General features: G+C 50.2%; 1 protein-coding gene across 1 annotated transcript; it reads left to right on the top strand.

Annotated features, from left to right (window-relative positions):
- Positions 1-1258: 1258 nt before the first annotated feature.
- On the top strand, positions 1259-26173 carry NALF2 (NALCN channel auxiliary factor 2). The gene is made up of 3 exons (XM_004439886.3): positions 1259-3004; positions 25096-25267; positions 25685-26173. The coding sequence occupies exons 1-3, from the start codon at positions 2156-2158 to the stop codon at positions 26068-26070; spliced, it is 1407 nt and encodes a 468-aa protein (XP_004439943.1). The 5' UTR covers positions 1259-2155; the 3' UTR covers positions 26071-26173.
- Positions 26174-26439: the final 266 nt, after the last annotated feature.

Genomic DNA, 26439 nt, shown 5'->3' with positions numbered 1-26439 from the left:
GTAGACTATAATTTCCTTTAAGGCAGGACTGAGTCTTCCACACCATCTTTCCAGGGCTTTTCTGGAGTGTTAAGAGAGATCTAGAGACAGATTGCCTGGGTTTCTATCTTGACTTCACAGGTTACTAGCTGTATGACCTTAGGCAACTTAACTACTCTAAACCTCAGCTTCCTCACATGTAAATGAAGATAACAGTAGTGCCTATCTCATAAGACTGTTGTGAAGATTAAATGAAATAATGAATGTAAAGTGCCTAGAGTAGTACTTAGCACCTAGTATATGCTCAATAAAGGCTATTTTCTTTATTGTTATTATTCTTAATATTAACAAATCCTTACCAGTAATGGTTGATTAAAAATTAGAATGTGGGTGTTACTGGGAGTGGGAGGGAGTGAGGAAAGGAAGTAGACAACCGGGCCAGTCTGAGATTTGGTGGAATCCAAACAAGGTTAGTGGCACTGGCAGGACGGCAGGACGTTTGTACGTCTGAGTTCCTAGTGCCATGTGACTATGTGAAGGCCCCAAGCACATGGTTCCATTGGGAGGCGCAGCTTCCCTAACTCGCACAGCTATTCTCAGCAGCCTGTAGGGGGAGCCAGGAAGCTAGGACAGGGGAGAGGCTGCTGGAAATCCTACTAAGGGCAGAAACGACACCCCGTCACTACTACCCATCTTAGCCCACTGTCTTGCCCCCTCCAGGACGCTCTCCAAGCTCTGTCCTCTGAGGTAGCTAAGCTGGGAGCTGTCCTTCAGCACCAGGGCAGCCTTGGCCTCGGGCAGGACAGTGAGGGCGACAGGGGAGTTAGGGACAGGGGACTGGTCCGATCTGTAGCCGGCTCCAGCGTCGCCTAGTCACGGGGACGGGGGAGGCGACCCAGGAAGGCAGCGAGACGCTACGGAGATGCCTGCTGTCTCCTGCCTCCAAGAATCACCCTCAGAAGTCCCCTAGCCCTCGGGGGGAGTGAGCGGCCGCCCAGGGGAGGGAGACGGGCGCCTGGGTTGGCGGGGGAGGGGGAATGCCTTGGCCTGGGACTCAGGGTGTGGCGTGTGTACGCGGGGAGCAGGCAGATGAACGGAGGCGCTGAAGTGAATGGAGTTGGGGGTGGACTGGAAACATCCCCAAACAGCACAGGCTGCGGCCGGCGGGGGCGGGCGGGGGGGGGGGGGGAGTCCTGAGGCGCAGGCGCAGTCGGAGCCCTAGTCCCGCTCCCTCCTCCTCTTCGTGCCTCTTTCTCCGCCCCGCTCCCCCCCAAACACACTCGCACACGGGCTCTCAAGGTGTTCTCCGCACAGCGGAAGATGGCGACAGACTGAGGGGGCATGGCCAGTGGGAGCCACGGGGCCGTGCCGCTCGGCGGCCGCCACAGCGGTGCGAACGAGAGGCGGAAGCGAGAGCGCACTAAGTAAAGCCCCGCGTCCGCGTCCGGCGCCTGTGGCGCCGCCGGGAGCCAGGTGGCCCGCCCGAGCTGGAACTCCGGGAGCAGCAGGCGCGGAGACGGCCCGGGACCGGCCCCGGCGAACGGCCACAGCGCGAGCGAAGCCCGAAGGGCCGAGCAGCGGGCCAGCCGGCGGGCCTAGGAGGGCGCGAGCGAGGCCGGGAGCGGCGCGGAGCGGGAGCAGGCGGGCGGGCAGACGGGCGGGCGGGAGAGGACCGGCGCCGGGCGGGCGAGCGAGCGGAGCGGAGCGGAGCGCGGCGGCCGGGCCCGCACGGCGGCGCTGAGAGGCGCAGAGCTGCGCCGAGCCGAGACGGCCGGAACAGACTGCGAGCCGGGCGGCCGCCGACGGGGAGTGGAGTGGCGCGGAGCTGAGGGGCCCGACACTATGAGGAGTGCGGCGCCGCCGCCGCAGCCGCCACCGCCCCAGTGCCCCGCACCGCCCCCCGCCGGGACGCTGGGCAGCGCCTAGCGGGCCGGGCGGCGGCGCCCGGGCGGCAAGCAAGGGAGCGCGGGAGGGGCGCGGGGACGGCACGAGAGCGCCCCGCGACTCCGGCCTGAGCGGGGCCCCAGGCCGGTCTGCCTGCCTCACCATGCAGCCCCCGAGGTAGAGCCTGGACGGCGCCGAGGAGAGCGGAGCAGCGCGCAGCCCGCTCGCCCGCCCGAGACGGCCGTCCGGCCTCGCGCCTGCCTGCTCCCTCCAGCCCGGACCCCCCTGAAATATGTTCAGGGGCGCTTGGATGTGGCCCGGGAAAGACGCCGCCGCGCTGACTATCTGCTGCTGCTGCTGGGCTCCTAGGCCGAGCGACAAACCTTGCGCCGACTCCGAACGGGCGCAGCGATGGCGACTGTCCCTGGCGTCCCTGCTCTTCTTCACCGTGCTGCTCGCTGACCATCTGTGGCTGTGCGCCGGGGCCCGGCCCCGAGCCAGGGAGCTGAGCAGCGCCATGCGGCCACCCTGGGGGGCCGGCCGTGAGCGGCAGCCGGTGCCTCCTCGCTCAGTGCTGCCCCTGTCGCCGCCGCCGCCGCCCAGCGCGCCCCCGGGCACCTGCGTCCCCCGATACAGCAACCTGACCAAAGCCGCCTCCGCCGCCGGTCCCAGGCCGGACTGCGGCGGCGTCCCAGAGCCCACGGGGCTGGATGCAGCTTGCACCAAATTGCAATCTTTGCAGAGACTTTTCGAACCGACTACCCCAGCCCCCCCTCTGCGGCCCCCTGACTCCTCTTCCCGTGCCCCGGCCGAGTTCCCCTCCGCCAAAAAAAACTTGCTTAAAGGCCACTTTCGGAACTTCACTCTCTCCTTTTGCGACACCTACACGGTCTGGGACTTGCTGCTGGGCATGGACCGCCCCGACAGCCTGGACTGCAGCCTGGACACCCTGCTGGGAGACCTGCTGGCCGTGGTGGCCAGCCCGGGCTCTGGGGCCTGGGAGATGTGTAGCAACTGTATCGAGGCGTACCAGCGGCTCGACCGACATGCTCAGGAAAAATATGACGAGTTCGACCTCGTGCTGCATAAATACTTACAGGCAGAAGAGTACTCAATCCGCTCCTGCACGAAAGGCTGTAAGGTAGGGACTGGCGTCTGCGGCCACAACGGCTGCCTCAGCCGCGCGACGGGAGCGGTGACGGTGGGACAGGGAGAGGTCTCCCCCTCTACCCCCTCCCCACTTCCCCCTCATCACCCGCACCATTCTCAGTGCGGCACTACGAGTGCTACCTTGGGACCCTTCCCGGAGAAGGGGCCTCAGGGATTCAGGTCAGGTAACCACCTGGCCAACTTCTATTAATTCTGGGTTTGGGCACCTTCCGACTGGGGCTTCCTGGTGCCCCGCCCCCGCATGAGGAAGGAAGGGTCACGGGGCCCTGGGCTGGCAAAGGGGTGGAAAGAGGATCTGACTCCCCCAGCCTCCATCCTCAGCCAGCGGTGCCCTCTTCCTTTCCTGGGCTGGAATTGAAAGTCCTGGGACTGGCTGGTGCAGGAGAAAGTCCAAAGGAGGGAGGAAGAACATTTGGCAACCTAACCCTCACCCTTTGGCCCCTGCCAATGGGTGAGAGGAGGGGCACTCCTGGTCGTGGGGCACACCACACTGTTGACCTTATATGACCTGAGGTGGCTGGTCAGAGCCTAGGCAGGTGGAGCCCAGGGATGCCTATCTTCCCCCAAGGAGAGAACCTGCCAGCTCCTCTTCCCTGACAAGAGGAGCTTGGAAGAGGGCACAGCAGCTTGTGGGAGGGCCACTGAAGGCTGGTGCATTACAAAACTCCCAGTGCCTTCCCACTACCCTGGGGTGGCAGTGGAGGGAAAGCTGGCTTTCTGGCTGCTGGGGACAGGCATCTAGAGGAGAAGTGAGGCCGCTGCAGAACGGGCCTGCCTAGGGCAGAGCTGAGTATTGAGAAACTTCTTGACCCTCAGCAGGGTCGTTCTGGACAGTAGGTGTATGGGAGCTGTAAACATTTGGGACATGGTGCTACTGCCCTGTTTGCTCAGCCTAGCCAGGTGGCCTGCCTTTGGGAGGAAAGAGAACAGCAAGGTCAAAGGGTCAAGTGACGACCAGGAGACCAGGTGAGGTGGTGGCATCACCCATCCTTGAGCTGGGGGCTGAGAGCTGGAGAGGGAGAGAGTTGCCTCTTAGCCTACCTCATCTCCCTCCAAGGCTTTAGGGAGGGGCAGAAAGTGCCCCTTTCCATCCAGCGTGACCCCTGTGGACTTCTGCGGGGTTCCGTGCTCTTGGAGGGCTCCCGAGGGATTTGGGCGGGGTGTTGGGGAGGAAAGGGGTAGCTCCTTGCTCCTGACTTCACTTGCTCATTCTCCTTTTTCCTGTTCTCGTAACCTAGCAGTCTCCCTCCTGTCTCCCTCAGCCTCAGCTGACTCACTGCCTCACTCACACTACCAAATGAGGTATTCCACTTCTTAAAGGTGTACAGACAGACAGACAGACACAGACACACAAACACACACACTGCCATACACCACCACCACCCCAGGCAAAGTCACACAGAGATACAGACAGGTTGTCACATGCACAAACAATGCCACAGAAGCAGACACCGTGTCACGCACACGCACATCTCCCCGAGATGTCAGAGACACACAGGTAGAAGTGCTGTCACATGAAGAAGGACACATTTTGTCACATAGAGACACATACCTTCAGCCACAGATACACACACTCAGTGGGAGCAGAGGGACGTGGGCCACTAGCATATGGAATAAAGGATGTCTGACTTTTGTGGCCCTCTCTCCAACCCCATGGCCCGACTGTTTTTTTTTTTCCTCCATCACCAGGATGAATGAGCGACCACGCACCAACTTTCCCATGGGGTTTTCTCCATGTTATAGTTGGCTTCAAGCTCTGTCTGATCTGGCACTAAGTAATAATCCCTCATGTTGATTATTTTTATCAAGCAGTTTGATGTAGGAGAAAGACAACTGATCTCTTGGATTCAGGAGACCTTATCACCTCTACCACTTGTTAGCAGTGTGACCTTGGGCATGTCACTTCACTTCTCTAAGCTTTCATTTCTTCATTTGTGAAACAGGGTAATAATCCTTACTCTGCCCACATCCTGAGTCTTTTATGAGATTTAAGTGGGAAGAGGTAGCTGATAGTAGTTTGTATTAATAATATAACACCTGACATTGATGCACTCTTAGGGTTTTCAACCTCTCTCACATATATTATGAGATCACAACTGCCCAGGGAGGCTGGTAGTACCAGAACCATTATCCCCATTTTACAGATGAGGAAACTGAGGTGCAGGGGGATCAAGCAGTTTGCCCTAAGGTCTCTCAGCTAATGAGCAGGAGTGCCAGGCCTCCAACCCACATGTTCTGGTACTGAGCCCATGCTTTTGCCATGGACTCCCATCAAGTTCCCCATGACCAGGGCCCTGTTTCCTCTCCTTTGTTTCCTTGTCACTGTCACTCTCTCCCTCTCCCTCTCCAGTGAACTCCGCCTGCTCTCTCACTGCGTGCTGTGCCAGGAGAAGGGCAGTGCCAGCTCCACGGCTTTCTTCCTGTCTTTCCCACCCCTCTCCAGTGCTCTCTCCCTCAACTGAGGCCTAGACCCACAGGGCTCTCGAGTCCAGCTGTATTCTGGGCACTCAGGGAAAAGACAGCCCTGCTTTCCTCCTTCCTGCAGCCCCTTTCTCTTCACCCCATCACCCCACCTTTATCCCAGGCCTTTTTGCTGATCCCACAGCCTGCCCCTCGGCTCCATGCCCTCCTGTCCAGCCCCTACCCCAAATGAGATCCCTTGAAGATGACGCCTCATCCTCAAAGCTTCTCCTGGGTGGAGAGCCCACAGCCCCAGGCCAGGATGAAGAGCCTTCTTCTACTTCTGGAAACTGAGCCTGGAGCCTCTGCCCTGGGGCCAGGTGAGCCCTGTCTCTGGGGCCCTGTCCTGAGTGTCTCAGTCAGATCTTTCCTGGGCAACTCCAGAAACCTTGTTCTCTCCCTTTGCAATGTCTGCCCCTGTTTTGGGCCACACAGGGCCCCACGAATCATACCTGTCCTCACTGCTGCCTGTGACACCTCCCAATTTAGTACCAGCTGAGACATTTCCTTCAAGTGCGACTGACTTCCTCTCAAACAGCAGGGTGATGTTAACTTAGGCAGGCCCATCCCCACCCTGGCCTCTCCCAACCCCTGGGGCCATGCTCCACCCCTCCCTCATCTCCCTGTGCACACTCCCCCAAAGCCCTTACCTCCTCCTCCCCTTGGCCTTCCTGGCCCTGCCTTGGGTTATTGGACAACCGCTTCACTCCCCCACAGCTCTCTATCCTCCAACCCTGCCATGCCCCTGCCTGGTTCTAATGGCCTCTTCCCCCACCTCTGCCCCTTCCCTACTCTAAATTCAGGACATTCTGACTGGGGGGAGTGGTGGAGATGGAAACAAAACCCTGGCCTCTTCTCTCATAGCTCTGATCCAAGAGGGGATAGAAACCCAAGAGAAGGACAGTTCTCAGCTCTCTTACCAGCCATAGAGCCACATCAATAAAGGTTAGCGCCGAGGAAGGATGTGATAGTTTGGCTCTATTTTGGATGGCCCAAACCCACCTGGCAGACTGTGTGTTTGGTCCTGGGTCTCACACTGAGCAGGTTGGGAGGAGGCTGGAACCGAAGTTCTGGACAGAGCTGAGGGAGCTGTTTCACCTGCAGAAGAGGAGACTCAGGAGGATGTGGTCTCTGACTTCAGACCTCAGAAGACTGGTCATGATGCAAAAGAAGAGGCATGTCCTTCTTAGCCCCAGAGGGACTTCCTAGTTAGAAAGTTCTGGATTCAAACCCAGCTCTTTTATTTATTAACTGTGTGACCTTGAGCTAGGAACTTCAACTCTCTGAGCCTCGCTTTTCTCATCTGTAAAATGGAGCTAATTCATCCCAACAGCCCTGTGAGGTCATTGTTAATGAGAAGTCTGCACAGTACCTCAGCCTGCACATCCGAGTTGCTCAATTAACAGATTTTTTCCTTCCAAAGATGGAATAGACTGCCTTAGGAGGAGGTGAGCCCCTGCTCCCAGGAAATGTCCGGCCTGATTCAGGCAGACCCCTGGAGGAAATGCTGTGGAGATGACTCTAACTCCAGATTATGGGGGGGAGTTGGACCAGGTGACCTCCGAGGTCTATTTCAGCCCAGAGTTTAGGCTGGTACGCAGAGCCTGGTCCCTGAATTGGCTAGGAAGGGCTGGGGAAGGAGGCCTAACACCCACACACGGGGGAGGGGCTGCCAGAGCCAGCTTCTTGCCTTCTGCCCATCCCCATTGGGGCCCTGCTCTTCCTCTACTCCGGCTGGCAGCTGTTTCTGCCTTGCTGCCTTCCTCTCTCCTCCCACCTGCCACAGCTTTCCTGCCGGGCAGGACTCCCAAGCTAACACTGGTGCTGAGAGCAAGGAGCTCAGGGCACTGGGCAAAGGGCAGGATCCCCCAGTTGGCCAGTGGTCCCTGTTGTCACCCAAGCCTGCAGGCAGGGAGCAGTACCCCTCAGTCAGCCTCCCTGACCCAGGGTTCATGCAGGCAGAGGGTGCCCTGGTCCCTGTTTGGGGGTGGACGAAGTGGGATGCAGTCAAGAAGTGACCTCCTGGCAATCGTGGCAAAACCTCCGCTGGGGAGAGGCCTCCAGATCCACAGAAGCTCATTGTCCAGGAATGTGAACATTGAGCTTCTGGGAAGGGGCAGGGACAGAGAAGAGGCGATGTTTATAGCTCAGACAAGGATACAGTGGATTAAACATGGGAGTGGGAAAGTGGCCTCATGCTGCCCACACCTCTCCAGACTCCTTCACCCTCATCCTGACCTACCCCCACTCCCAACCCCCATATTCCTCCCAAATTTTAGCCCACACCCAACACCCCGCATCCACATACCAGTGACCCCACAACCTTCCCAGTCTTCTACTAGAAGATCACCCTAGACCATTCCCAAACCACGCCCCACACCTCACTCTAATCTGTACCCCTACACCTACACTCCCCCAAGCCCTACTTCTCCTAACAATTACCTCCAATCCTCCCACCCGTCTCCTTTCCCCCACCTCCCGCCTCTGCTTCTCTCTAACAGTCCACCCTTTCCCATCTCCCATCCCACTCCCTTCCCCTCATCTCCCACCTCTACCTCACACCCTCCCAACCTTTACCCCATGTCCTTACCCTCTTCTGGACTCCTCCCTCAGCCCCCTGGCACTGCATCTCTTGCCCTTGGCACCTCACTCTTTACCTCCCTTATCCCCATCCCTCCTCCTGCCCCCCTTTCATCTTCTGATCCCCTCTTCTCCTGTCCCCTTTCTCCCTCCCTCCCCCTCTCCCTCTCTGCTCTTTTTCTCCTTGCTCCCTTCTCTGCTCCCTAATCAAGGTGGACATGTGCATGTGTGCATGCACACACACTTAGACACATAGACACACACACAGACACACAGTCTTCCTCGGGGCTACTTCCCATCCTTCCCACAGGCTGGTGCCTGACTACTATAGTCACCATAGCAACAGGAACCTCCAGGAAGGATACACTGGTATCTCCTGAAGGTGGGGGTGGGGGAAGTTAGTTGGAGGAAGGGAGCCCAGCAGCCTCCCACCCAATCTCATGGTCTGGCTAGAAGAGTCTGCTGAACACAGTGGAGGTGGGGGTGAGGAAGGGGAAGACAGGGGGCGGGTCTGAGATTAAAGGAAGGTCAAGGATCTCTGAACACATCACAAGCATGAGAGGGTGCATGTGGGTCTCCTCCCCAGGCATCGGTACCTCAGGGGAAGGGTACACCCACCGTTCCGTGTGTGGGTGGGCATGTAGGACGACACTTCAGGCTTAAGGGTGGGAGTTTGCCCTAGAAAAACTTCTCCCTTAGGGCAGGTCTTTTGTGTTCCCACCCTCGAGGCTGTGTGGCTGCTGTGTACCCATGCAGAGTGGGCATCAAACCTGCCCCCCTCCAGCTCATGTCTCAGCCACATGCAGATTCCAGCTGCAGGTGTTTGCTGAAAAGCCAGGAGCAGGTTCTGAGGGGTCTAGACAAATATGGGCCTCCAGAAGCACCATTCTCAGATGCTGACCTGGGAGTCTCTGGGGAATGGGTATGTTGTGTTCCTGTCGTTACAGGCACACAGACCAGAGTGTGTGCAGGCGGCAGGGGATACTGGACCAGACTTTTCTCCCTGGGCATAAGAGGGGGTTCAGAAAAGCCTGAATTTTTGACACCTTGAGCCCGGTAGGTGCTTAGAGGGGAGAGCAAGTGCAGCAGGCGAGCTGTAGCTGGCCCTGGGGAGAGAAGGAGTTACTGTGGAATTACAAGGGCTGCCATGGACAAAGCTCCTACTCATGGATTCTGGAGAAAGGAGCTGGAACCTGAGCCACAAGTCTCTGGGCCAGAAGGCTAGGCAGGCTGGTCCTAAAGAATGGGGTAAGGAAGGGAAAGGGGGAAAGAAAATTGCAAGCTTTTGAGTGCCTGGGAGATATGAGGGGCTTTATATGCGCCCATGAACCCATTTCATCCTGCCAGTCATCCTAGCAGGCAGGTACTGTGATTATCCCTATTTTACAAATGAGACAACTGAGTCTCAATCAGGGGAAGTGACCTACCCAGGCCACAGAGCTAAAAGGTGGGAGGACTGGAATGCAAACCTAGGTCCGTCTGTTCTTTCCCCAGTGCACAGATGTATAAAGAAAATGTTAATAATCTGCTCCAGCGGTCAGAGGCAATGTCCAGTTGGCTACTGAGTGACTGGGGTGAGAAGCTGGACTGACTGGAGGGGAGGTCCAGCAGAGCCTATTGGCAGCTTGTAGGGCCCAGCTGGAGTAACTCAGATCCAAAGTGGAGACCCACCAACATCCTCTTTGTTCAATACCTCAGTCTCTTGTCCTTGAGACCCAGTGACAATCACCAGTATCGTCTTGGGATAGTGGCAGAGGATGGGCATGAGAAAGGGAGGTGTTTGCTCCCTCTTTTTCCTGCAGGATCTGCAAAGGAGATGGGAGGAGCTGGGCTCCTCATGCCTGGAGGGAAGGTATCTGTTATATTCTCAGCGTCAATCTGCTGGAAAGATCAACTAGGGCAGGAGGGGAGAAGGTCTCCTAGGCAGGCCTGGCATAGGCCTGAGGCCCACCCGGCACCTGCTGGGAGAGCTGGAAGGGGAAACAGTGAGACCTTGTCACCCCAGAGCCTGTTGAGGCCTGGTCTAGGCTTTGGACACCCAGTTCCCATGCATGGGTTTTGGTGAGCCCTGGCCTGGGATGGCTAGGTTTCTCTTGGGGGTAGAAGGAAGTGCCAGCTCACCAAGTTCTGCCTGGAGAGGGACATGTGGTGGTGTTGGGTATTACTATTGTTGCCTGTCTTTTCATTTGGTTTTCAGCAGATAGCATGGTTACCTGGCTCATCTGTGAAAGGTGAGCATATCTACTTAGTGTTGAACTCGGCTAAAACTTCCAACCAAGTTAAACCTTCAGAATTATTATAGGTTCAGAATCTTTTAAAAATACCTTTTTTTCCAATTACAAAAAAAATGGTCTTTGATAAATTTTGGATGATAGAAGTATAAAAGGAAAAAGGTCCCAGAGACACTCTTAATGTTATAGTGTATTTTCTCCTAATATGTCTTTTCATGGCACATATATATAATATTTTATATATATATAATATATATTAGTTTTTTTATTGTGGTAAAATAATACATAACATAAAATTTACCATTTTAACCACTTTCAAGTGTACAATTCAGTGGCATTTAGTAATATTTGCAATGTTGTACAACCATCACCACTATCCATTTCTAAAATGTTTTCATTCTCCTAAACAGAAACTCTATACCCATCACACAATAACTCTCCATTCCTCCCTCCCACAGCCCCTGGTAACCTTTATGCTACTTTCTGTCTCTATGAATTTGACTATTCTAGGTACCTCATATAAGTGGAATCATATCCTATTTGTCCTTTTGTGTCTGGCATATTTCATTTAACATAATTTTGTCAAGGTTCATCCATGTTATAGTATGAATTAGTGCTTCATTCCTTTCTATGGTTGAAAATATTCCATTGCCTGGATATACCACATTTTGTTTATCCATTTATCTCTATGGACACTTGGTTTTTTCCACTTTTGGACGATTATGAATAAAGCTGCTGTGAACATTCATGGACGAATTTTTGTATGGACATATGTTTTCATTTCCTTCCACCTTTTGGCTATTGTGAATAATGTTGTTATGAACATTGGTATACAAGTATCTGTTTGAATCCCTGCTTTTAATTCTTTTGGATATTTGCCTACACGTGGACATGCTAGATCACATGGTAATTTTATGTTTAACTGTTTGAGGAACTGCCATAACTCTTTTCCTCAGCAGTGCACCATTTTACATCCTTACCAGCAAAGCACAAGGGTTCCAATTTCTCCACATGCTCACCAACACTTATTATTTTCCATGTTTTTGATAATAGCCATCCTAATAGATGTGACTATATATTTTTACATAGTTGAAATCATACAGTATTTTACCCTGCTCTTTTTAACTTGCTGTTGAAGTTATACTATCTTTCCATGTAACTAAATATTCATAAACATCATTCTTGGTGAGTGTACAATATTCCATCACATGAATGTAGTGCAATTTATTTAACTAGTCACCTATTGTTAGATATTTACTTTACTTCCAACTTTTACTATTATAAATAAGGCTATGATGAATATCTTTGTTCATAATTCTTTGTCAGATCTATGATTCTTTTTTTCTAATAATGTTATCTCAATCATTTTTTCTTATTTCTCTACTTTGCTGAGTTTCTTAAATCGCAAAATAATGCATGCTCATTGTACCAAATCTAACAATACAGAGATTTATTAAAAAAACATTAATGATCATCCTATTCCCTTCCCTCCCAGTCCCACTGCCCTGAGGTCACTGATATTAACAATTTGGTGTGTATCCTTCCACCCCATCTCTGAACTTACATAAACATTTGCACACAAAATGATTTTTTCTTTCCTTTGTTTTGCATACAAATGGAAGCATAAACATTAATTCTGCAGTATGAACATTTGGGACTAGTCTTACAGAATCAAAGAGTATTAACCTTTTTAAGGCTTTCGGCATACAAATTTCTTTCCTACCAAATTTCTTTCTAGAAGGTTTATTCTAGTTTATACCCTCGCCAAAAGTGTGGGACTAACTTACCACCCTTTTCCAGTATTGAGTATCATATTTTTAAAGCTTTACTAATTTGGAGTTGAAAAATGGTCTAGCGTTGGCTTTTAATTTGAATTCCTTAGGTCAAATATTTGTTTTTCTTGTTTATAGGCCATTTGTATTGCCTATTTTGTGAATTGTCTGTTCATGTCTTGTGTTTTTCTTATTGATTTGTATGTACTCTTTTATATGTATTAATGATTTTAACATTTTTCTGATCACATTTGTAAACAGTTTTTTTTTTTTTTCATTTGTTAATTGAATCTTAGAGCTGAAAGGAGGGAATGGGAAAGAAAGGAACTATCCCAGGTACTTTTTATATACTTTATCTCACTCAATTCTTACATCTGCCTTGTGAAGAGCAAATATATTTATCCCCATTTTACATAGGAGAAGACAGGCTCAGAGGTTAAGTAATTAGCTCAAGGTCATCCAGCTAGTATGAGTTGGAGCTGGGATTTGAATCCAGGTCAAATCCAGGGATTTGATTGCCAGAAGGCAATGGTACTACCCAATCTGTGCCAGTGTAATTATACTACAGGTAAAGCTTTGTGCTAGTTGCTTTCCAGACATCACTTACAGAAAGGTAAGGATAGGCACTTTTATTGTCTCCATTTTGCAGATAAGGAAAAGTGTAGATCAGGGAATTTAAGTAACTTGCTTGAGGTTTCATAACTGGTAAGAGCAGACCTGGGATTTGACAGCAGGTCTGTTTGAGTATAAAGATGTTTGCCCTGTCTTCTCCCTATACATGCTGCCTCCCTAGGGACCATCTTCTTGGATCCAAATTGAGGCCCAGAGAGGGAAAGTACTTTGCTCACAGTTACATAGCAAATTAGTGGCTGAGTCCCTGCCTCCTTACAGGTGACTTGTCCAAGTTCACACAGCTACTGAGTGGCAGAGCCAGAATCTGAACCCAGCTCTAGCTAACTCTCCATCTGACTGCAGCAAAGGCTTTGCAATGAAGAACATTTATGGAGCAAGCTGGGGGAAGGAGCATTTAGGTAGAGTGTGTAGCTGCCCTGAGACATTTCTGAAGGGAGGGAATTTGGCATTGGAGTCTTCCAGGACAAAGCAGTTCCAGAAGCCCCTAAATGATAGGAACTGGGTCAGGAGAACTCGTGTCCAAAGGCAAGAAAACCTTTCTACAAGGAGACAGCTGACCTCCCTTCATCAGTTGCCAAAGATTAGAGCAGGAATAGTGAGCCTTAGGCTCTGGGTAGGAAGCTGGTGGGTTTGGAAGAAATAAAGCAGCAGTTGCCTTTTTTCAACATCTCCATCTCTCAGGGGTGTGTGTGTGTGTGTGTGTGTGTGTAGAGGAAAGAGGGAATGGAGTGCTTTTATGGGGGAATGGAAATGGGCGTTTGTAGCCCCTAGTACCCAAATGTTCTTCCCCTCATACCCCCTTACAAAGAAAACCTTACTCGTATAGGGAATGGGCTGAATACACTGATTTTAGAAAATTACTCTCCCATCCAGTCCTAGAAATCTCTCCCCAACTTGACCTGAAATTCCATGAAAAAGATTTGCTTGAGTAACAAGCTAATGACTTTGATCGTGTTAGTGAAATGGAGGGACCACTCAAGGGGCAATATGGTGTATAAGAGCTTGGGCACTGAAGTCCAGGTAAACCGGCTTCAAATTCCCGTTTGAAATCTGTCTTCTCCATAAAATAGTTGTTGAGACCTTGAACATATTCTTTCATCTTTCTTGGAACCTCACTTTCTTCACATTTGAAACTAAGAAATAGGGTCATTATGAGGCTTAAATGACATACAACATGCTAATCTCTTAAGAGCACAGTGAGCCTGTGAGATGGAAAGTGTTCAAGAAATGGTAGCCACTATTATTATTTTTAGCAGTGTGGCCTTGAGCAAGTTATTTAAACTCTCTGGTCCCTCCTGTCCTCACCTATAAATATGTCTCCACTTCAGGGGTTGGTTGTGAGGATTCGATGAGTTAATAAATGTCAGTTGCTTAGAACAGAGCCTGGCATATAGTAAGTACTTAATAAATGGTAGCTATTATTTTCTCACCTTAACTGGATGTTTTTAATCCAAATGACTGCTTAATACCCAATTGAAATTGATAACACTGGGGTGGACTGCTTAGGAGAAGATAAAGGTAATTTGGGAGCAGGAGGTGAAGTGTGTGGCATGGGAGTGGGAGGTTAGGAGCCAGAAGGCAACTGGAGAGACTCTACTGAGTAAGGGCACAAAGACATGCTTAGGTAGGGGAGGGAATAGGCAGAGATGGAAGGACTCCAAAGCCTTGATTTACCTCATCCCCAGAGACCAAGCACAGCTGACAGGTCCTTTTATCAAGTCTCTATTCTCCCCCGACTCTCATCTCTCTAGCAAGGCATGTGTTTGGGGAAGGAGGTAAGGCAGGGGCAGGGAGCTGGTTTCATAATGATCCTTCCGGAAGGCTGGAGAATGCTTCCTTGGCCTGAGCCCAGGATTAGCAGTGTGTGGCAAACAGGTGTGCCTGGGAAGGAGCAGTGGGGTTTTATGCTGCACACATCTGTGTGCAGCCCAAAGGAAGCTATGGTTGTCACTGTCACACTAGCACCATTCCTGTGGTGGCCTGCACAGCCACTGGGCACAGAAGACTCCAAAACTCCCCTCCTCTCATCTTAGTTCCTCTCTTTGGCTATGAGACCACTCCTTAGTTCTGTTGGCCTATTAAGCTTACCTGGCCCAAGCCCATGGCCCAGACAGTGGTGATGGAGTAGATGATCCAGGACCAGGCAGTGCAGGGCCTGGGGCTTCAGGGCTGAATCTGGTGAGGTTGGTTGGGTCAAGTCTTGAGGATTTGTTTCATTGTTTTTGAGGTTCATGGCTGCAGATCAGTTTATATTTTTATTTTCATTTTATCAAAGTAATATATGTTCATAATTTTAAAAGACATATATAAACTACATATATATACTCAGTGTTCAGAGTTAAATACTTGAAACTCTCTTAGCTTTTTCTTCTGATATTTATTTCCACGTTTCTAATGGTATGCCAATATTGCTATTTCTTGACTTGTCTGTTATAAATATCTATTGACTTTACACACACATAGATAGATACACATATATACATATATACACATGTATATCTATCCCATATATATGTGTGTGTGTGTATATATATATAATTATATATATATATATATATATATCCTTGTGGCTTGTACTTGTCTTTTAAATTGTATATATATAATTTAATATTATATATATAATTTAATGTTTTTTAAATGATAAATATAGATCTTAATGCTTATAATTAAAACAGAAGCCCTCTGCTCCTCCCCTGAGCCTCTCTCTTTAGAGTTAAATACTTCCAAATCTCTTAGCTATTTCTTCTGATATTTACCTCCACATCTCTAAACAGCATGCCAATACTGCTATTTCTTGATTTTTTCCTGTTTTGAATATCTGTTGACTTTTGATTTTATTAGAGGAGGACTAAGCTCTCTTACTACTAGCAGGACCATATGCACACAACATACTTCCCCTCCCCTCATACGTCTGATATTGGCCTATCACAATTTCTGGTTATAACAGTATTTCATGTTTATACTATTAGGATTGTAAATATTGTTTCCAGCTGGGTCATGTAGAATACTGTGATTACATTTCCTTCCTTGGTCAACTTGTTTTTCTGGAGTTAATAATTGCCTCCTTTTTTCTGTTTGCTTAGTTTTCTATGACTTTTTGCTAATGCTCCCCCAGTTTCTCCATCAGAGCTGTAAACTTCATGCAAACACATTACATAATCCATTACTTCCACCTTTTTCTTGGAGCTCTCCACTTTCCTCCAATCTAGGCTAGTTGCTTGAGGCTCAGTTTTCAAGTGCTTGGATTTCAAGTACTTAGCAACACCTCTTCTGATACCCAGCTCGTTTGAAACCCTGAAAGGAGGGCAGTGCAGATAAGTAAGATACAATTCCTGTCCTCAGGGAGGCTACAGTTTAATTTATATAGATGTTTAATTTATATAGATGTCTCACCAGAAGGCTTGGGCTCCATGCAGGGCCTTTTATCTAGGCTGTGTCTTTGATACCACACTCCAGGCAGGCCTTCCCTTCTCCATCTCCACTGAATCACCAGGAGAATACAATACAGTCCCGCAGAGGGCACATGTGGTCTTGGGCTGTATTAACAGAAGCAGAGCTTCTAGGGCAGGAGGGCTGATACTTCTACTTGACTTTGTGTTGATAAGCTGTATCTGGGGATTGCATTCAGTTGCAAGGGAGACAGAAAAATAGGAACTTGTCTGAATATGAACAACCAGAATAGAAGAAAGAACTGGAAACCATATCCCATGAAATAGTTGAAAAAACTGGGAAGGTTTGGCTTCTTGGAAGAGTAGTCTACACTTAGCTATCTCCATTTTTCTTCCCTCACATTCCCTTTTAAATTGGCTGCAGTCTGGTTTCTGTCTGCACTGCTCCACTGAAACTGCTCCCACCATGCTGAGACTGTCAGTGGGGTTCCTGTCTAAGTCCTTATCTGCTGACCACTCCCTATTCCTTGAAAGTCTCTCCTCCCCTAATTTACAGAATGCCCCTCTCTTCTGTTTCTCTTCAAATCTCTTAAACCATTCCTCCCTCTTCATCAGATTCCCTTCTTTCACCTACCCCTTAAATGTTAGTGTTTTCCAGGGATCCACTGTTGATCCTTTTCTCTCTGTGTTCACTCTCCCGAGGCAATATCATCTACTTCCTTGGCTTCCACTATTGCTTTATCAGTCAGGGTGAGCTAGGTTATGCTGTAGTAACAAACAACCCCCAAATATCAGAGGCGTAACACAACAAACAGTTCTGGCTCACAATACATGTCCAGAACAGGTCAACAGGGAGCATTTCCTCATGACAGTCACCAAGAGACCCAAACTAGTAGAGAGTCCATTTCAACACTGCTTCCACAGTCAGTAGCAGAGGGAAGAGACTCTGGCAAACCACACACCAGCTCTTAAAGCTTCTCCCCGGAAGTGATCCATGTCACTTCAACTCACATTTCATTGGTCAAAGTCACATGGCCATGCCTAACTTCAAAGGGTATGGAAAGTAGAGTCCTACTGTGTTCCTAATGATTAACACCTTAACCTTCGATGATGCCCAAAGCTTCCTCTCTAGCCCAGACCCTCCTTTTGAGCTCAGACCATTGTGTCCAACTGCCTCCTTGACATTTCTACCTAGCTGACTCACATATACCTCAAAGTCAACAAAAACTGAATTCATTTTCTTCACTCCCAAATCTACTCCTCCTCCTGGTTTCCTTTCCTTAATGAGTGAAACTACTATTCATCCTGCCACCCAAGCCAGAAACCAGGTAGTCATCCTGGACCCCTCCCTCTCCCTCATTCCCCACATCCATAAGTTATCCTATTGATTCTACCTTCTTGACATCTCACATCCACCCCTTCGTCTCCATTTCTTAACTCTGCTGCTACTGCCTTAGTTAAGGTCCCCATCGTTTCTCACTCAGATTATTGCAGTAGTCTCCTAACTGGTCTCTCTACCTCCAGTCTTGATGCCTACACCCCATCACCCACACTTTCAGACATAAGTCTGAAAAGTTAGTCACAGAGGTGATAAGTGATCTTTTAAAAAGCAATTATTTAAAACTCATTACAGGCTCTCCATTGCCTATAGGATGAAGCCCACCTCCTCCTCAGCAGCCAGAGCATATCATAATATGGGCATGGCCTTCCTCTGCAGCCTCATCTCTTCTCCCGTCATGCCTCCCTTCGCACCCTCTAACTATGCTAAACTACCTACAGTGTCTGAACCCAGCACTATTGCACACCTCTAAGCCTTTATGCCTGCTGATTCCTTTGCTTGAAGTGCACTTATCCCCACTCTATTCTACCTAGTGAACTTCCACTCATTTTTTTCCAAGCCCAACTCAAGCCTCTCCCACATGGAGGTGTTTTCCCATCCTTGAGCCCTCAAAACACAATTGATCACTCCTCCCTTTATGCTACCACTGTACCAAGTGCCTCCTACTTATCACAGTGACTTATAATGATTGATTCACATGGTTGTCTCTCCTGATCCTTGAAGATAGCAATCTTGTCTCACTCATCTCTGTCATCTGTAGCTCTCCAGCACAGTGCCAGGTACTCAAGATGTTCAGAAAGTGATCATTGCATGAACAAATGAATGGGAAGACCTGATGCAGGGAAGTTTACAAATACCTGCTGGGCTGACATGGGGCACAGAAAGCCAACTGCTCTGTATGGCCCCAGAAGAGCTAGTAGGAGCCACGAGTAAAGCCACAGAGAGGCATTATCTTAGCTCAAAAGAAGGAAGAACTTGTTTAACTGCTAGAGCTGTCTGAAGATATGGGCTGCTCTAGGAGAGAGTGAGCACCCTGTGACAAGGGGTTTACAATGAGTAACTGGATAGCGCTTGGGAGTGATGTTGGAGTGGAAATTCCAACAGCAGATAGGGAGGTGGAGCGATGACTCTCACAGTACCTTCCATTGTGGAGTGGTCATGAACCTGCCTCCTCTGCTTACCTGATTGATCTGAATCATTTAGACTCCTTAAGAGCTGCCCCTGCATTAGGGACACCACTTCTTCATTAACCAGGCTGCCCTTGGCCAGGCCAGGACCACCCAGCCACTGGCTTTTGAACAGATAGTCTAAGAGGCTTAGAGGTATGAGGGCCCTCTGGAACCACACTGGCTCTACGTTCTTACCTACCTCTCTAGCCATCTCCCCGCCTTTCCTCCAGGCCAGGCCAGGCCACTTTGACTCATGACTGCTCATTCTCAGAAGCAGGAAAGCTGTTGCTTATTTTTAGAGCCACTTAAGTAAAGCCATATCATCCACCTGGATTTGTCCTGTAATGCCTCTAATCCCAGTCTGACTCTGCCAATCCCAGTGAACTACTGCTGTCCCCAGAGTTATGTCCACGGTCGCCTTCCCCTGGGTTGGAGAGACTGACTTTGACCTTACCCTGTTCTGATCCAACTCTTTGAAAGCCCAGACTCAGGAAGAGGAGCATGTGGCTCTTCTTACGGAGGAGGTCCCTCACACAATTCTAGGTGTCCTGATGGATGCAGTGCAAAGAGGCATTGGGTTAGTCATCAGAGTATCTCCTTTCTAATCCTATCTTTGTAGTTGATTTCTTGCATGCCTCTGACTTGGCTAAATCAGTCCCCTTTTCTGGGCCTCAGTTTCCCTCTAGGTAAAATCTGGGGGCAGGACGGTTACTAGTGTGCTATAAACAATGAGTTTCATCCCCAAGCCCAGCCCAGACTGCTGCTCTGCCTCCACAGGCCCTGCAGCTGCAGCTCCTGGCCAAGGGTCCCAGGGGTATATTAAGAAGACAAGCAGCCATGAAGAGAAGGTCCGTAGGGAGGATTGGGATGGAGAAACAGGTCCTAGGGAAGGAAGCAAGCTGGAATCCAAGAAGGAAACTGCTGACTTCTTGGTTGGCAAGAACTGAAGCCCTCCTTTCTGGAGCGTTTTCCAGCCCCAAAACCAAGGAGTCCAGGAGGCCTCCTCTTTCTAAATCCTCTGGCCCTGAGTCTTGGCTTTGGGCTGTGTGTGTATACGCACTTGAGTGCATTCATGCAACATCCTGAGGGCTAGAAGTCAGGCGCTTCTCTCCAGAGAAGCGAAGGCATGAGGATGCCCTGGCCAGGGCTACAAGCATAGAGCAGGAGGGTAAGGCTCTCCAGGTGCTGCCACTCCTCCCTAAACTGGCAGCTGCAGAGCCCAGGAGAGGTAGGGATCCCCCTCATCCTGCCCACTCCCATTTGAAGAGTGGCTTAACAGCCCAGCTGGGAGGAGGGATGGGACAGCCTTCCCAGCTTCCTTTTTGGGTTAATTGGTGTTCTCTCTAGCTACTCCCTGCTTCCTTCCCCTCCCAGTTCCCACAGCAACTGGGCTGTAGCAGCCAGAACTTGATTGAGCCCAGCGGTGGCCTGACTGAGGTGGGAAAGGGGTTTCTGTAGGGAAAGGAGGGCACTGCCTGGTCAAGGCTTCCCACCCCACCCATCCTCCTCTGCTACCTCGAGAGTCCAGGATGATTAAGCTCAGGGGACAGGGCATGATGGAGAAACCTTTGCTGCCAGGGCTGGAGTTTGAAGAGACTGAAAGCCCAGAGCAGGCCTAGTTCTCCTCAGCTCTCGTCCCCTACCCACACCCTTGTGTCCTGCCCTCTGAGTCTAGAATTTGCAGTCACTGGTAGGATTGTCCAGTAGGAAGAACCCTCGAGTTGGAGTTGAGAAACCAAGTTTCAAGTTCCTCCCTCTGCCACTATTTTATATGACAGTAGACTAGTCCTTCCCCCTTTTCTGGGCCTCAGTTTCCTCTTCTATAAAATGATGATGAAGTGGGACTAAGCTGATAGTTCTCTGCATATTAAAATTACCTGAGGTGTTTTGAAAAACTACAGATGTGTGGGCCCACCCACAAGGATTCTGACTTAGTTGGTCTGGAGTGTGATGTGAGCCAAGCAGGAGCATTTTTAAAAGACTCTCTGAGTGATTCTAATATGCAGCCAGAGTTGAGAAACTAGAGCAAAAGATCTCCAAGGGTCTCCCAACTGACTGTCGTCTCCTTCTCAGACATTTCTTCCTTTTCCCTGCATGCCCCACCTCCAGCAAGCCCCGTAGCTCTCCTAGCCCTGGCTCTCCTGGCTCTTCCCCATCCTTATGGATGAGTGCCCAGGCCCCCTGTGACTGCACAAACAACCTGTCCTCCTGGCTCAGTCCTAACACTGATGAGCCTGGGCAAGTTACTTAGGTCCGGCTAGGGAAGAGGGCTGCAGAGACCAAGGCAGGCTTGCTGCCCAGGTGGTAGCACTGAGAGCCAGACTCTTTACCTGAGAAGGACCCCAGGCCACCTCTGAAGCAGGTGGGCCAGCAATGGCCTCAGCTGGCCGCCTGTGGGGCTAAGGAAGTGGATTACCTCTCAGACCCCTGTAACTCTTCTTCCTCCATTCCCCTCATTAGCTCCTTGCCTGTTTGTGCCTCACCACCCACAGGCCTGGTGTCCTCCTCAGGCAATCTGCTCACCCACTTGTTGCCATGGTGACTCTGGCTCTGGGTGTGGGGCCTGAGAGAGGGTCATCTAATTAAGGAGAAAGGCCACACTCCCACTGTCAGGCCACCTCTCCCCTCCTCCACCTCTGTCCCTTCCTCCCTTCCCCACTCCCTCCCTCTCTGAGTAGATGAGGGGAGTGCCCAGCCACCACAGCCTGTTAGTTATGAGGCTAATTGCAGTTGCCTGGGAGGAGAGCTAGAACTCCAGTGGGGCCTCCTCACCTAGGAGCAGGAATATCGAACTGGAAGAGCCCGGGGAGAATCCCACAGGGGTCTCTGAACCCCACCGGTGGAAGAGGGGGCAGTTCCACACAGTTTGCGGTGAGGGTTGACGTGGACTCTGGGCCCAGGCTCAGAGATTGGGTCAGAAGCTGTGGACAGAGCCTCATCTTGGCACTCTGAGGCCCAAAAGATGGAGGAGGGTCTCTGAAGTACTGGGGCCCTTGGCTCTTGGGATTTCCTTTTCTTTCTTGCTTTACTTTTATTTCTTTCTCCTCTCCTCCTTCTGCTATCTTATCCCTCTTTCTTACCCCTGCTTTCTTATACTCACCTCTTCCTCACCCCCCTTTATTCCCCAGCTCGCTCTTACCCTCTTCTTTCTTACTCCCTCTTTCTTACCCTTTCTCTTCACAGCCCCTCCTACCACCTCTTATACGCCCACCCTCTTATCGCCCTGCTCTTTCTTACCCTTCATCTTCTCTCACCCTCACTGCACCCCCTTACCTCCCTTACACTCTCCATCTCTTATTCCCCGCTCTTTCTCCCCAACCCTGTTTTTCCTACCTCCACTATTACCACCATTTCTTACCCTCCAACTCCTCCATCTTTCTTATCCTCTCTTTCTAACACACTTCCTCCCTTGTACTCCCTTATCCCGTTGCCACTCTCTCCTACCCCTTAGCCCCCTCTGGCTCCCTCTTACCCTGCCTCTTACCTTCATTTGTTCTTTTCCACCCTCCTTTCACTCCCTTCTCATTCCTTTGCACATACCTTTTATCCCAATAATTTCACTTTTAGTTGTTTATATAAATTAAATTTAACACAAGTGTGCAAGAGACGTGTACAAAGATATTCACTAAAGCATTGTTTATAATAATGAAAATGTGGAAATAACCTAAACGTTCATCCACAGGAGATTGCTACCCTTTCTACTCTATTCATACAAAATCGTTCTCTGTTCTTTTAGCACACCATGCATTCACTCACCTCCATACCTTTGCCTAAGCTGTTGCCTCAGCCTGGAATGCCCTTTTGTCTCATCTCTACCCTTCCCATCTAAAATCCTACTTTGAGTCCAAGCTCAACTGTTATCCTATGCTGAAATCTTTCCCTGCTTCTCTATCTGCTTCCCTCCAGCGGTCAGTGGTGTAGCCTCTCCTATAGTATAAATTATATGCCATAGATTCAAGTTAGGTGTGTCTACCCATGAAACTGGAATTTATCTGAGGGTAGTGACATGTCCCATTTACTCGTCCTATTCATTCAATCCACAGGCATTTTTTACGTATGTTGTGCTGAGTACACAATGGTCAATAAGACAAACCCGTGTCTGCTTTCATGCATCTCACATTTTAGTGAGATTGACAGAGAAAAACAAAACAAGGACGCAGACAAAGTCACACTTGTGGTGAAGAAACAATTAGGAAAAAGAGAGAATACTCTAGATAGAGTAGTCAGGGAGATCCACTCTGCAGAGGTGACATCTAAACTGAGACCTGAAAGATGAGAAGGACATAGCCATGCCAAAAGTATGGTGAGTAACAGTCCAGGCCAAGAGAACAGCATGTGCCTAGGCCCTGAGGTGGGAAGAAGTAGGGCATGTTCAAGGAAAAGAAAGAAAACCTCTGCATGTGGAGCATGATGAGCTTGAAGGGAGGTAGAAAACGAGGTTGGAAAGAGACAGGGCCCAAGTTATGCAGGGGCTTGAAGTCTGTGGTCGAAAGTTTGGGTTTTATTCTAAATGCATTGAGGGGTTTGAAGCAAGGGAGTAACATGATCCCATGACAGTTTGAGATCGCTCTTACTCCTATGTAAACAGTGGATTGGAAAGAGCAAGAGTGTAGGTTAGGGGGCCAGATAGGAGACTGTCGTCCAGGTGACAAATGACAGTGGCCTGCACAAAGTTGTGGAAGTGAGAATTGTCATGCCTTGCTGATGGACTGCATACAGGGAAAGAGAGGAATGAAGGCTGACACCTAAGTTTCTGACTTGAATACCTAGGTGGATGGTCATGGCAGTTAACTGAAATGGTCAAGACTTGGGGGTGAGGGAAGATTTGGAGTAAAAAAAAAAATCAAGAACTTCGTTTTAAGATTTAGAGCATGTTAACTTTGAGATGCCAGTGAGGTATCAAAGTCCCAAGCAATGCTTTGCTCCTCAGGGGGTTGATTTGTACCACAAACCATCACCACCAACCACCACCACCCATCACCTCTCCCCTGCTTTGGAAAAGGCCAGTATGGGGTTGCACTGTCAAAGTCCATGTTCCTGGTGGTTATTTGTATTTTAGTGTAAACGTTTAAAATCGGTGTAAGAAGCTCTGACCACGTTGCTCAGGGTGTGGTTGAAAGGCCTCTGGTAGCAGAATGACCTGGACCCTTGTTCAAAATGCAGATTCCTGAGCCCACCTTATTCCTCTTGAAGCTGAATTGGAGGGGGGCATCTGCATATTAACAAGTGTCCCAGGGAATTCTGAGGCACACGGAAGTCTGAGAACCATTGCTGTGAGGAGCAACTATGAGAAGGTGCCCTTGAAGATACAAGGACTGGATGTGGGCAGGGCTCTAACCTCATGTGTGAGAGTTGCCTGGACATCCTGTTAAAATGCAGGTGCTGACTTGGCAGGTCTGGGGCAGGGCCTGGGATCCAGGTCTACACTTCCAGTAGCAAGGAGCTAGATCAGTGGTTCTCAGTGGGAGATGACTTTGCCCCCCCAAGGGACATTTGGGAATGGCCGGAGACATTTTTTGGTTGTCACGATTGTGGGGAGGGAAAAGGATGCAACTGGTAACTACTGAGTAGAGGCAAAGGATGCTGCTCAATATCCTACAATGCACAGGACATATCCCACTACAAAGAATTATCCGGTTCAAAATGTCAGTAGTGTCACTGTTGAGAAACTCGGGGCTTGATGAAAGCCAGAGTATAGAGCAATGAACCTTTTTTAGCTAGGACCCAGTACCTGGTAGGAGTGAGCTAGATGAGGGACAGGAAGTACACCCGTGAAGTGAAACTGCAAAGCAAAGTTTTCACATGAAACATAGTGTCTGCTCCACAACAGGGCTGAAGCCAACCGGGCAGAGCATGGATTAAGCAGAGCTTAAAGGCACATGTGGTACCTGGTAAGGCAGATTCTTGTTTTTATTAACAATAACCCCTCACATTTGTATTATACTTTAGAGTTTACAAAACATTTTCATACGTGTCATATTGTTTGATGCACACAACTCCCTAACGAGGTAGAGCAAGGATTATTGTCTCCATCTCTTTCTTGAATTTAGAAACTTAATACCATCAGCCAAAGAAATGTTTGCTGAATTGAACGGAACTGAAATTTACCTCATGATAGGTGACCTCAGACAAGTCAGGACGCCTCTTTGGGCCAACTGTAAAATGGTATGGTTGGATGGAATGATTTGTAAAGCCCCTTCCAGCTCTGACATAGGAGTCATTTTGTGATTTTACCAACGAACAAATTTTAAGTCTTAGATGACCGTAGATTGGGGGACTCAGGAGTCCTGGCTATGAGATGGGACATCTTAGGGTAGGATGTAGTGGTCTTGACCCAAACCCTTTTTGTTCTCCACCCCCTGGATTCTGGGGCTGTCTTGGTAAGCACGTACCGCCCCTAATAGACTACAAGTACATCCCTCCTCATTCCTTTCCTCTGACGTGGGAAGGGGCTGGCGCCTGGGCTGATGCTCTTTCCTCTCCCCACAGGCTGTCTACAAGGCCTGGCTATGCTCAGAATACTTCAGCGTGACCCAGCAGGAATGCCAGCGCTGGGTGCCCTGCAAGCAGTACTGCCTGGAGGTGCAGACCCGGTGCCCCTTTATACTCCCTGACAATGAGGAAATGGTGTACGGAGGGCTCCCTGGCTTTATCTGTACAGGTAAAGGCAGGGCACTGGGGAGGAGGGAGGAGGCCGGGGGCCCAGGGCAGGCATCAGATTGGGGGTGTGGGAGCAGGGAGGACAACAGGGAAGTCAGGTTAGAAGAAGGTCAGTGGCTGGAGGAGTGGGCAGTGAGCTCCCCAGGTTGGGATAGGGCCAAGTGGAATAGAGGCAAAGAACAGAGTGGCCATCTCCATTCACAACTTGCCCAGCCAGGGAGTTATCACAGAGAAACCATTTGGGGTCCCTGGAAGAGAACTGTCCAGAAAGGGAAGGTGCTAAGGGACAGGGGAAAAGGAGTCTTGGGCAGGGCTACCAGAGCAGTCAGCTTGGAAAATCTCCTCTCTAAGAAAGGCATATCCATCAGCCCTCCCCCCGCCCTTGGCAGCCCACCACACCTTCCTTATCCATTGGCAGGGTTGCTGGATACTTCGCCAAAGCGGCCGGAAACCAAGTGCTGTGACGTGCAGTGGGTCTCCTGTGAGTCGGAGAAGAAGAAGTTCAAGGAGTCTGAGGCCCCCAAAACCCACCACCAGCAATTCCACCACTCCTACTTCCACCACTATCACCAACAGTACCACCACTACCACCCCCGCCATGACCCCCCAGGCCACCTCAGCCACAAGCCCTCCCTGCTGCCGGTCTCTGGGGGCTCCCGCCTCAGCCCCAGCAGGATCCGGCTCTATGTCCTTGTTCTCATGCTCCTCCATACCATGGTGTCCTTCTCCAGCAACCAGGGGGGTGGGGGACTGGGGCTGGAGGCACTGCCTGCCCTAGATGAGGGCCTGACTCGGGAAGAGTGACAGCAGGGAGGGAGGACAGACCTCCACCACACACTGACAGCAGCTCCAGCCCCCCCAGGTGGAGGGGGAGGGGGCTCCTCCCATGGGAGGTGTAGGACCAGGAGGGGGGCGGGGGGAAATGGGGGACCACACATTGCCCCCAACCTACCCCCACCCAAAAAGCAGCTCCAACAGAAGGGCCAGAGGGCCCCAGGGAGCTGCAAAACTCATCCAGGAGAAAAAGGCAGGAGCAGCAGGCACCCCCTCCCAGGCCCCCATCTATGGGGCTGAGCAAAAAAAGGAGGGGGAGCCAGGGCGGGAAATGCCCACCCCTGCTGAGAGCCCTGACCCCAGGGAAGGAGGCTGCTCACTCAGCCTTGGCCCTGCAGG

The sequence above is a fragment of the Ceratotherium simum genome, chromosome X (assembly GCF_057802395.1).
Source record: "Ceratotherium simum simum isolate JZ-2026a chromosome X, ASM5780239v1, whole genome shotgun sequence".
Classification (NCBI taxonomy): domain Eukaryota; kingdom Metazoa; phylum Chordata; class Mammalia; order Perissodactyla; family Rhinocerotidae; genus Ceratotherium; species Ceratotherium simum.
The sequence above is the reverse complement of the archived record's forward strand: the minus strand, read 5'-3'. Positions and strand labels throughout refer to the sequence as shown.

Coding starts and splice junctions, on each gene's coding strand:
- NALF2 (XM_004439886.3), top strand. CDS start 2,156: ATGTTCAGGGGCGCTTGGATGTGGCCCGGGAAAGACGCCGCCGCGCTG. Junction 3,005..25,095: donor CCTGCACGAAAGGCTGTAAG/GTAGGGACTGGC, acceptor CTCTCCCCACAG/GCTGTCTACAAGGCCTGGCT. Junction 25,268..25,684: donor CCCTGGCTTTATCTGTACAG/GTAAAGGCAGGG, acceptor ATCCATTGGCAG/GGTTGCTGGATACTTCGCCA.